This window comes from Mercenaria mercenaria, chromosome 13, assembly GCF_021730395.1.
Source record: "Mercenaria mercenaria strain notata chromosome 13, MADL_Memer_1, whole genome shotgun sequence".
NCBI lineage: Eukaryota > Metazoa > Mollusca > Bivalvia > Venerida > Veneridae > Mercenaria > Mercenaria mercenaria.
This window is the reverse complement of record NC_069373.1, coordinates 34,210,169-34,222,478: the sequence shown is the minus strand read 5'-3', so window position 1 is coordinate 34,222,478 and position 12,310 is coordinate 34,210,169. Positions and strand designations below refer to the sequence as shown.

General features: G+C 36.5%; 1 protein-coding gene across 1 annotated transcript in view; it reads left to right on the top strand.

Moving 5' to 3' along the window:
• Window positions 1-12,310, top strand: part of LOC123528909 (uncharacterized) — a 213,751-nt gene that overhangs the window by 11,662 nt on the left and 189,779 nt on the right. Inside the window, exons 4-7 of the mRNA XM_053521503.1 lie at window positions 1,330-1,528; window positions 2,225-2,408; window positions 4,939-5,165; window positions 6,349-9,387. Coding sequence (XP_053377478.1) covers window positions 1,330-1,528; window positions 2,225-2,408; window positions 4,939-5,165; window positions 6,349-9,387 — 3,649 coding nt within the window. The remainder of the gene's footprint in view (window positions 1-1,329; window positions 1,529-2,224; window positions 2,409-4,938; window positions 5,166-6,348; window positions 9,388-12,310) is intronic.

Genomic DNA, 12,310 nt, shown 5'->3' with positions numbered 1-12,310 from the left:
TATTGTCGTCCTCTGAATTCTCTAGAAAAGCATATAGTATAAATGATATTGTCTTAGATATCAAGTAAAAACATTGTTGCACACCTCATGTTATCCGACCTGGCTGAATTCACTTGAACCAAATACAGCATCTCAGATGTAACTACTGATATAATGACCTTTTAATTATATACCTATATCTTTTTGTTTGCTGCTTAACAGTTATCAAATGAAGTCTTCAGTGTTCTATCAGTTTATCAATGTTAAATTAGAACTGAGTGTAGTTTTTATGTGCAGTATTTATAAAACTGTGTCAGGTCATACATATTAATTGAAGGCAGTCAGGCAAAATGCAAAAATCCAGTAAAAAAAGTACAACACAGATTTTTTCTGCCTGTTTCTATTTACATCTAAAAATATAAACCATAATTTTTGACAGGATTTATATAGGTATATGCATGATAAAATGCTATTGGAAAAGCATATGAAAATATATTTCTAAATAAAAAAGAATTATGTAACAAATATTTTTTTATTGATACAAATACTTTATTGATCATTAATTGTAACCAATACACAACCTTACAGGTTATGTGTATTTGATTATGTAAGCATTGCAGGTTATGTATACTTGATTATGATAGTAATGCAGGTTACATGTATTTATGTGTCCCCCATACATGGGGGAGACATAATTTTTTCCTTTGCCGTCTGACCGTCCATCCGCATTGAGCTTGTCCGGCTTTCACAGGTCAAACTGCTGACTGGATTTTGACAAAACTTAACAGGAGTGATCAGTACCAAGCGCCAGTATGTTCTGCTTCGCTGCACAAAATGGCCACCAGAGCTAAAAATAGAAAATCTTTTCCGGCTTTCACAGGTCAAACTGCTGGCTGGATTTCAACGAAACATCACAGGAATGATCAGTACCAAGCCTAATTTGGCTGCACAAATGGCCACAAAATAGCCACCAGAGTAAAAATAGAAAAATCGCCTACAAGTTCCGCTTCGCTGCACAAAATGGCTGCCAAAGTTAAATAAATTAAGGTATACATTGGGGGTAGACATATTGTTTTTGTGACAAAAACAGCTTCTAGTTGATTATGTATATGTTGCAGGTAATGTGTGTTTGATAATGTGAATATTACAGGTTATGTGTACTTGATTATATGATTATTGCAGGTTATATGTAATATGAATATTGCAGGTTATGTGTATATGATGATGTAAGTATTGCAGCTTTTGTGTATTTGATTATGTGAATATTGAAGGTTATGTGTATTTAATTTTTTTCTGATTCATTTTAAATTTTGGTTCATTTATGTAAATAAAGGTGTATTTTTATTTCAGGTCAATGACATTGGCACAGGGGGTGGTCATGGGGCCCCGGGTGGCTCTGGATTAGTAGACAGCAGTGGTGGACAAACCTATGATAATACAAGAATTCCTGTAGAGACGGGCAGCGGTGGCGGCAACTCTCTGAATGGAACAGGGGGAGCTGGTGGTGGATATCTGAAGCTTACTCTCTATTCATCTCTCACTGTATCTGGTATGTCCATGTGTCACAAGTAAAGTTGGGATTAAAAAAATGAATAAAGAATCACTATGCATTTTGCACTTAATTGAACTAGTACATTATATGAACCACATTTTATTGCTCCAAGATCCCCAAATATCAAGGTCACACTCAGAGGTCAAAAGAAATAGTGCTTTTTTACCTGTCGGGTACATAACTCTGTCATTGTTGAAACAATTTTGATATTTCTTAGCACAAATGTTTCCAATGATAAGACAAATCATTTTAGTATTACTTGGCACTAATGTTTCCAATAATAAGACAATGTGTCTTGCGCAACATTAAGACCCCTAGCCCGAAGGTCAAGGTCACACTCAAAGGTCAGTAGGTTAACTCTGCAATCCATTACGAAATTTTAATATTTTTTGGCACAGATGTTTCCCAGATTGAGACAACTTGCACAACACAAAGAGGTCTAGCTCAGAGTGGAGGTCAAACGCCAGTAGGATATTTTCCCTGTCTGGTCCATAACATTAAAGTTATAAAGTTTGACGAAACATTTACCCAGATATCATTATCAATTACCACTTCCATTCAAACGAAGCAGTATGCGGGAATGCACTTTTTCAAAAGTAGCTGCTTAAATTTTTTTTTCAAAAGTTGATTTTTAATCTTGCATATGTATTTTTAAATGGCAGTCAAAGATATTTTTAAAAACATCATTTCAAGGCACTATACAAGTTGATGGAGAGGATGCCCTTGGAATTAATGCTGGTGGAGGCAGTGGCGGAACGATTGTGATCAACACTCCAGTTCTCGAAGGTGATGGCGCGATACGAGCCAATGGTGGAAAAGGCAAAGAATATGGCGGTGGTGGTGGTGGTGGCAGAATGGCATTTACTGTAACAGATTCGTACGTGCATTAGTAATTTATTATTTTAGTCACTAAATTTTCTCATGTGATGCACATTGTTGAAGGTACTCTTGGTATTCGCAGATGGGGTAAAGAGTTCCAGTATCTCACAATTTAATACAAATTTTACAGTTTAGTTTACTTTGTACTAATTTGTTTTAGCTCGATTGTGATGAAAGCTTCAAGCTTATTGGAACCACAGTGGGGCTCGAACCCACAACCCCTGGATTGAGCGGCCGACACTTTATCCACTAGACCACCGCCTTCTTACAGTTTACATGACAAAAGAAATGAGAATCAGTTTTATACACTGTTCATATAGGTATTAGGGTTAAATTTGTGAGAGTGAAACCTTAAATACAAGCTTAAATGGATTATAGACCACTTTAGAAAAGACACTTTTAGACTAATCACTTAGCTATAAAGTTAAAAAGTTAAAGTTAGAAGATGAAAATGTAATTCCAGAAAAGTAACGCTCAGAAATTATTTCCAACAAAGATAGGTTTAGATTAATGTTTGTTTCTTACAAAATCAGAACTTTACAAAATACTGTGTTTTTTTAGCTCACCTGTCACATAGTTACAAGGTGAGCTTTTGTGAACACCCTTCGTCCGTCGTCAGTCCGTGCGTGCGTGCGTCAACAATTCCTTGTCTGCACGATAGTGGTTTCATTTATGATTTTATTTTAACCAAACTTGCACACAACTTGTATCACCATAAGGTCACGGTTCCTTTCTTGAACTGGCCAGATCCCATTATGGGTTCCAGAGTTATGGCCCCTGAAAGGGCCAAAATTAGCTATTTTGACCTTGTCTGCACAATAGCAGCTTTATTTATAATTTGATTTTTACCAAACTGGCACACAACTTGTATCACCACGAGATCTTGGTTCCTTTCTTGAACTGGCCAGATTCCATTATGGGTTCCAGAGTTATGGCCCCTTAAAGGGCCAATATTAGCTATTTTGACCTTGTCTGCACAATAGCAGCTTCATTTATGATTTGAATTTAACCAAACATGCACACAACTTGTATCACCATAAAATCTTGGTTCCTTTCTTGAACTGGCGAGATTCCAGTATGGGTTCCAGAGTGATGGCCCCTGAAAGAACCAAAATTAGCTATTTTGACCTTGTCTGCACAATAGCAGCTTCATTTATGATTTGAATTTAATCAAATTTGCACAAAACTTGTGTCACCATAAGATCTCGGTTCCTTTCATGATCCGGCCAGATCCCACAATGGATTCCAGAGTTATGGCCCCTTAAAGGGCAAAAATTAGCTATTTTGACCTTGTCTGCACAATAGCAGCTTCATTTATGATTTGATTTTAACCAAACTTGCACACAACTTGTATCACCACGAGATCTTGCTTCCTTTCTTCAACTGGCCATATTTCATCATGGGTTCCAGAGTTATGGCCCCTTAAAGGGCCAAAATTAGCTATTTTGACCTTGTCTGCACAATGGCAGCTTCATTTATGATTTGATTTTAACCAAACTTGCACACAACTTGTATCTCCATGAGATCTTGCTTCCTTTCTTCAACTGGCCATATTCCATCATGGGTTCCAGAGTTATGGCCCCTTAAAGGTCCAAAATTGGCTATTTTGGCTTTTGCAGCCATATAGAGACTTCATTTATAGTTTTATTTGATACAAACTTCCAAAATATCTTCAACAACAATAAATCTTGGATTCCATGACAAGTCAGATCCAATCGTAGGTTCCAGAGTTATTTTATATCTGATTACCTCCCCTGATTGTAATCAAAATGGATTTATATCAGTAAGTACTTATAGGACTTAATTGAAATTTCATTATTGTTATTAGTTGGACAGAGACAATCAGGGTAGATAACTATGGACTGGTTTTATGTCAAATTACCTCCCTTTATTTCAAATTAAAATGGGTATATCTCCATGACTAATGAAGATACTGATCTGAAATTTCATTTATGTCAACAGATTTATTTGGCAGATCCTTCTTTTGTTCACTTACAATATTTATTTTTTAATTACTTCCCTTTTACGTTACTATAAATAGCTTATTTTTAGTAACTTTTTTATTATTGGCCGTAGGGAAAAACCAAGACCACTTTTCTGTGGTACAACATGGATGGTACCTCCAATTTTTAGGTGTTTTTTGACATATCTGTACCTTGTAACATTTTTTTTTCTTTTGGGTTAAATTTCTTCCCTTTGTTGTTCCTGTCCTTTGGACTTTGATATTTTACTGAGGACCTTCTTGTCCTCAAGTGCAATGATAACAGGTGAGCGATATAGGGCCATGATGGCCCTCTTGTTTAATTTGAGAATCAAAATGTGTTTTTGAACTTAATTTTTTTTTAAATAAACTTTGATAAGGTTTGATTAATATATATCTATATGCCAGAAACAGGTGAAAGGTGAACAGTTGAAGAATGTGTTATTATGAACTTTTTTTTTATTTTTTTGCAAGTATGTTGCAACTGTCATTGGAAGCAAGTAATACTGAAATGAAATACCAAGTTTAATTTGTTATGTTACTTCAGAAATGAATTTACGGGAGAAATGAAAGTATTAGGAGGTGGAAATGACCATGACCTTGAAACCATAAAGGCAGGCCCAGGAACTATTTACCTCCTTGAAGGCAAGTCACCAAAACAGACACATTCACTGCTGATTGCTGGAGATGTGGATAACTTCATTGAGAAACAGACTTATGCCTATATAGATGGCAATGATGGAGAATTTGAGTATGACAGGATGACAGTTTCAGGTGAAATTTCTATTTGTCTCTAGTCAGGTTTGTGTTCATCTGTCCAGAAAAAAATGTATCTGATGTCTGCCAGTTTTAAATTTACAGTTATCTAACTTAACTTGACTTTTTGGATTATTACGATTAAAATTAAAAAATATTTATAAAAGAATGGAGAATCTGAAAGTTTGTCTAAATAAATCTTGGACAACACAGATGTTGGTCATCAGGTTAAAAACTATGTCACAAGGTCAAATAATAGTCAATCCGTATTAAAGCTATAGAGGTAATATTTTCTACTTGATCTTCGTTAAACTGCGTCAGTTATAAAATCTAAGTCAGTTTTGAAACTAGGCTTCTTTGGTTTAACACTTATTGTCACTAAGTTTAATCTCAGAAAATCCTTGTTAACACCAGATGCCACATCTGGTCTAGATGGTTTGTATTTATGAAATTTTGATGAACTATTCTCAAACCAAATCTTTGTACTACTGGAGAGGCTACATTTGTCTACCCAATCTTCAAGATTTTTTTTCAGAAAGCAAGACCTAGATATATAATGTTAAGATTAAAATTTGGTCATCTTGAGAATAGAATCTAGGTTACAGTGTGTCAGATTGTAAAAACACACTCTTGACACTCCAGAGGCCAGATTTTTACTAAATCTTCAGAAATATGGCCAGATTTTTCATCTCTTTCAAAACTGTCAAGCTTTAAACTACACTTATCCAGAGTCAGTCTGTCTGTGTCACATAGTCAAATCACGGGATAACCTTTCTAACACTCAAGAGGCTATATTTTCTACCTGGTGTTCATGAAACTAAATAGGAATGTTTGTCTTGGTGAAATTAAGAAGTTCAGAAATGCAGCATCTTCAATATAAGGCTTAGTGTTACAAAGTCAAGTCATAGAAAAAACTTGAAACTAATCAAGAAGTAACATTTTCTACCTGATATATATGAAACCTGGTCAGAATATTTGTCTTTATGAAATATATTTTGATATTGACACATGGTCATCTACTTGGACAAAACAGGTTACAAGGCCAGATCATATGAAAATCCTTGTTAGCTCTCCAGAGGCTAGATTTTCTACCTCATCTACATGAAATCTGGTTAGATTGTCCTTACACCCCTATTAAATCAAAATCTTAGGCAATGTGATAATCAGTAATCAACTAATAGCCATTGTTGTTTTATTCCAGGATATGCCAATGTCATATTTGGCTCTACAGACACAGAATTAAGATTAGCTGACATTTCTGGCGATGCAACAGGTACCCTTCATGTTACTGATGAGCAAGTTGTCCGTGCAGCTGTTGTTGAAGGAGTTGCTGGAAGCTTTAGAACAACTGTTAATTTTGTGATTGAAGAAAATGCAACTCTTCATGTTCCAGAAACTTTAACTGTTGCTGGAGTGACTTTAGATTTAAAAGGCACATGTACTTTCAATAATTTGATTGTTGAAAATTATGGTACTATCAAAGGTTATGACACAACTTCAACTTCAACTTTTAGTAATGGGGTATACAGCCGAAGAGGACAAAATGGAGAATATGTCCTGACCTCTATGAAATTGAAAGCTGGATCAAATTTTATACAACCATCTGGTGGGCTGATAATGACTGCCGGAACGCTGGAAATGAAAAGATTTGTTGTTTTGGAAGCCGATTTTGTGAACCTTGTTTCAGTGACCCTTATTCTGGAACGTGAAGCTGCATTGAGTACAAATGGGAGAGCTGCAACTGATGACCCACTTGTTCCACTTACCGCTCATGGCTTTGGAAAGAATGGTGGTGCCCATTCATCAGCTGGTGGTGTGGGTAAAGATTATACTACAAGTAATGCTTCAGAACCATTCGGAACTATTTACACACCAAATACACCAGGAGCCTCTGGTGGTCAGGGTGGTAAAGGTGGCAGTGTTATAAAAATTACTACAGATGAGCTCATACTAGATGGAATTTTGCGATCTTCTGGTGCTGATTCTGCATCAGGTGGTGCTGGTGCTGGAGGCAGTATTTATGTCATCTGCAATGCTGCTTTGAAAGGTTTAGGTTCTATTGAAGCAAAAGGTGGCTCAACAACTGATCAAGAAAATGGAGCAGGCAGTGGAGGTCACATTGCTGTTCACATGAAGTCAGATGAATACCAGGGTACATACAGTGCAGGAGGTGGAACCTCTCCAGCACCTCATGGCAATGGTGGACCAGGCTCTGTGTATTTAATTTCTGACAACAGCGGTGAAAAATTGATATGTGACAATGAAAATGGTCAAACTGATTACTATACTACACTAAATGAGGAGAGTCTGATTCTAAATTTTGATACAGTAGACATATTCAACAATGCTAAGCTTCAAGTAACCAAAGACGGACAGCCAAGAGAATTGAATATTGCAAAAGTGAATGGTGACAGTACTGGATTGGTGAGACTTCAAAACAACCAGAAAGGTACATTAGAGAGATCTGAAACAGACACTGCTGCTCATTCCAATTTAAAAGTAAATATTGAATTACATGAAGGAGGTGAGTTCATAATGTCGGAGACAGTTACGATCCTGGGACTTGGAGCTGTGGCTTTTGATTTAGATGGTGTCCTGCGGGGAGTTTCAAACCTTTTTCTAGCCTCAAACAGAAAGATGAGGATGGGATCAAATGCCAAAATTGTTCCTTTCTCTGCAACAGATATAGATGGCATTGACTATGTATCATTTGGAACATTTCAGCAAGAGCCTGGTAGTATTGTTGAATATGATTCTGACACAGGTGCAAAGATAAGAGCTAGCAATATAAATGTTAAATTCTCTGCTGCCATCTTCGCTGATTTCTTTGATATCACAGCAACCAATATTGATCTAGAGCTTGAAAGTGTACTAAGCTGTTCTAGTGAACACAGATCTGAATCAGATAGCATTGATATAACAACAGGATCAGGGAAACCAGGAAATGGATCAAATGGAGGTAGCGGTCATGGTGGTGTTGGTGGTGGTTCAGAAGACTTAGATGGAATTGTTGTCAGTGGTGACTCATACAATTCACTTTACAATCCAACAATGCAGGGTAGCCGAGGGACATACAATCAAGCTACTGGGGAGAAATTGGGTGGCAAAGGAGGTGGCTGGATCCATATACAAGTAGGAAATCTGCTCATTAATGATGGTACAATTTCTGCAAATGGGGAAAGAGCCGATGATTATGGAGGGGGAGGAAGTGGAGGTAGTGTTTGGATTGAGGTCTATGAATTTGAAGGATATGGTTATATAGCAGCTTTTGGAGGAGAAGGAAAGGGAAACAGTGGTGGTGGAGCAGCAGGAAGAGTTGCAGTAAACTGTTCTCTACAGATAGAATTTGATGGGTCCTATCAAGTATATGGGGGTGCTGGATCTGATGACAGTCTGAGTGCAGGAGGGGGCACAGTGTACTTGGAGGATAAAAGATATGGGAAATCCTATAAACGATTACTACTTAACAATCAAGGAAGGCCACATGATAAATATGCAACAATAGATGAAAGTTTTACTGACCATTTCTTCAATGAAGTTCATTTAGAGAAAAAAGCCTCACTTCATTTAGCAGATGATGGGAGAAATACAAAGTTAGAGATTGAAAATGTTTACAGTGATGGCACGGGATTAATCCATATACATGAAGGTCAAACTCATAAAATAGAATATAGACCATCAATGAGGAATGCCTTTTTAACTGGTGTTAACTTCATAATAGATGCAAACTCAGAAGTGTATTTCCCATCCATTGTATATGTATATGGAACAGGTGTTTTCCTTGACGGACAGACGGAATCTAGATCCATAGATGTATCAGGGCAGTTGACAGGTATATCAGATTTAATCCTTGGGTTTGAAACCTTACTGTATTTTGGAGATCATGGACACACTGCTTCTGTGGATTCAACAGCTCAAGTAATTGATGCAGACCCCGATGGAACTGTGACGTTAGGCACCTTGGACTTGAGAAGCTTGTCTGAAATAAAATATGCACCAGATCAAACTGTGATACAGAAAATTGCCAGAATTGATGCACGATTCCAGTCTGTGATTTCAGCTGAAAGTATTGTCATTCAGGCTAGTACCTTGAACCTTGAGGCCGGGTCAACACTGACTGCATCTGCTATTTACAGACCTCTTGACACTTTAGACGAGGACCGCGGACAGGGTATAGATGCGGTTGGAGGGAATGATACAGATATTGGGACTGGAGGTGGTTATGCAACTAAAGGAGGAGGTTTGTTCATTGCATATTTTAATCTCACAACAATTTTCCAGTTAGTACTAATGTGTTTAAGAGTCCAACTCAAGTCATACAATATGTGCTTTTTTTCTTGGTTTAACTATGTTAGTTACAGTACTGTAGGGCTCATTGTTCAGAGCTGTCAGTAACTGTATGTTATAATGACTTAGTTGATACACAGTAAAATACAGTTGCCTTCAGTTTCAAATCTTTTATTATTTTTTACAAAGACTGATTTACAGGAATGTTTTATTTTATATACAATCCTTAGAATTTTTAGAGAAACATGTGTTTGAGAACTTTTATTTCATTACAAAACATTTCTGGTTATTATGAGGAGTGGAGTCTTTTTTAAAAATTGGGGAGGTCGAATAAAAAATTCTATATATTTTTGATTTGTTCATAAACTGCCATTGATGCTTAAATAAATACATCATGCATTATTAGTCCCCTACCAGTGGAGGGGACTATAGGAATGCCCTCCGCCTGTCCATCTGTCTGTCAATTACTCAATAAGTATTAAAGCTAGATCAATGAAACTTGGTATGTGACTAGAGGGCAATATGTACATTATATACATACATGGCTATGCTTGTAGGTCATAAGTCCAGGTCACTGTTGAAGGTCTAGTAAATATTGTTTCCACTCCATAACTTTTATATGCATTGATGGATTATGCTACACTCAAAATTTCCCCATGATGAGATAATGTGTCAACACATGATCTATGCTTCTCGGCTAAAGATCAAGGTCACTGTTTATGGTCGAGTAAAGATTTGTTTCCACTCCATTATAAACTTTTATATTAATTGAAGGATTTTCTTACTGCTACAAGCAAATGTTCCTCATGACCAGTCAATATTTCACATACATGACCCATGCTTGGTGGTCAAAGGTCAAGGTCACTATTGAAATTACAGTAAAAATAGTTTTTGTTCCTTAGCTTCTAAATACCTTGAAGCATTTTTATATACACTCTCACACATGTTCCCCAGATAATGTATTGCTTGTGTTGTTTGCATGACCTATCGATCAGAGGTCAAAGTTACCATTGAAAGTCAAGTATAAAGCTTTATGCTCTATAACTTTTAATTGCATTGAAGGATTTTACTATTACTACACAAAACATGATTAGACTATGTGTGGCTCACATGACTCATGGTTGTAGGTCAAAGGTCAAGGTCACTATTGAAGGTCAAGTAATTTTTTTTCCGCTCTATAACTTCTATGTGCATTGATGGGGGGGATTATCTTAGTACTGTACACCAATGTTCCCCATGATGAGACAATGTGTTGCATACATGATCTATGCTTGAAGGTCAAGGTCACTATCAAAATTCAAGTAGAATTTTTTGTTTGTTTCTTAGCTCATAAATGCTTTTAACCCTAACAATGGAATATCCATTGTCCATCTGTCTTTTCATCCATCTACCTCTCTGTTGGCAAATCTGGATCCTGCAATAACTCAGACAGTATCTGTTGCCATCAAACAAGGGACCAACACTAACAAAGTTTTCCACTGGTAGGGGACTTCTGTATTGCCACTGCAATACTCGTCACTTCTTAAATATAAAAACAAGTATGTATGTTTACCAGGATGGCCTGTTGGAGGTCACTAGTAGTTGTTTTATATGCTGTCTTTACACCAGATTACCTCTGATACAACAGGGGCTGCTAACCACAGGCAATCATTCTATAAATTTGAAGGTCCAGAAGGGCTTCAGATAATGATTTAAAAAAAAATTCAGTTTCAAGGTCACTGTTACTTTTTTTTTACCGCAGGCAATAATGTTTTGAAGTTAAAGAACATTAGGCACAAGCATTCTTAAATTGTTAATAGAAATTTTTTCATGCTGGAGGTCAATGTGACCATGACCTAATGACCCACAAAACAAAAGGGATCATCTTCTGACTTGAGGCAGCTGTCATACAAATTTGATGACTGTATACCAGTGTTCAGGCTAGTACTTTGAACCTTGAGGCTGGGACAATGTTCTTGAATTATTGAGCAGAAACCTTTTTCATTCTTTAAAAGTGTCACTGTGAACTTGACCTTTGAACTACTGACCACAAAATAATAATGTTCATCTACTCAACATAAAAGACTGATCATTGTTGACTATGACCTTCAGTTCTTGTTGAGTGGAAATAATTTCCATTGTTGAAGTCATTGTTACCTTGACCTTTAATCTATCTGTTCTTGGACTTGGATCAACTCAGTGACTAAACAAGAGATGCGCCTTTACTCTTTTATTTCTCTAGTTATAGCGATTCTCTGCAAATACAAACATACAAACAACATTCATACAACGCTCACCAATTATACATATACTCATATAAACAACAGATGTACTTTAAAACATACTTCACATCAACAAAGCTTGCACTATCCAATCATGCAGAAAATTAAACTTAGTCTATATATTCATTTTATGTTATTTAACAAATTCGATATCATAACTTCGAGTTCAATAATTACGCTTTAAATAAATTAACAGTATTTAGTTACCGAATTTGGTCTCTTACTCATCAAGTCTCATCAGAATAATTTATGTCCACAGGTAACGTTCAGTTCAGTTAACGTTTCAAAGTCTGGGCGGAAGTATAAAAAACTATGACGTTGACGCCAATGAACGCCGCAAATTATCACGTGGCTGAAGACGTCAAACAGATGTCAAATAAATAGCGTCAGATACAACAAATATTAGAAACTTCATTTATGTTTCTAACACTATCGACTTCAAAAACAGTAGAAGTCATCTTCTACCCCAGGCAATCATCCTATGAAGTTTGACCTTGATGAAACCAGTTATTCTCTAGTTATTGGTTACAAACCAAATGATCTGCTGACTGACGGATCAACAGCTGACTACTGATCCTTTACAGATGATATTCTCTGATTTGTGAATGAATATTG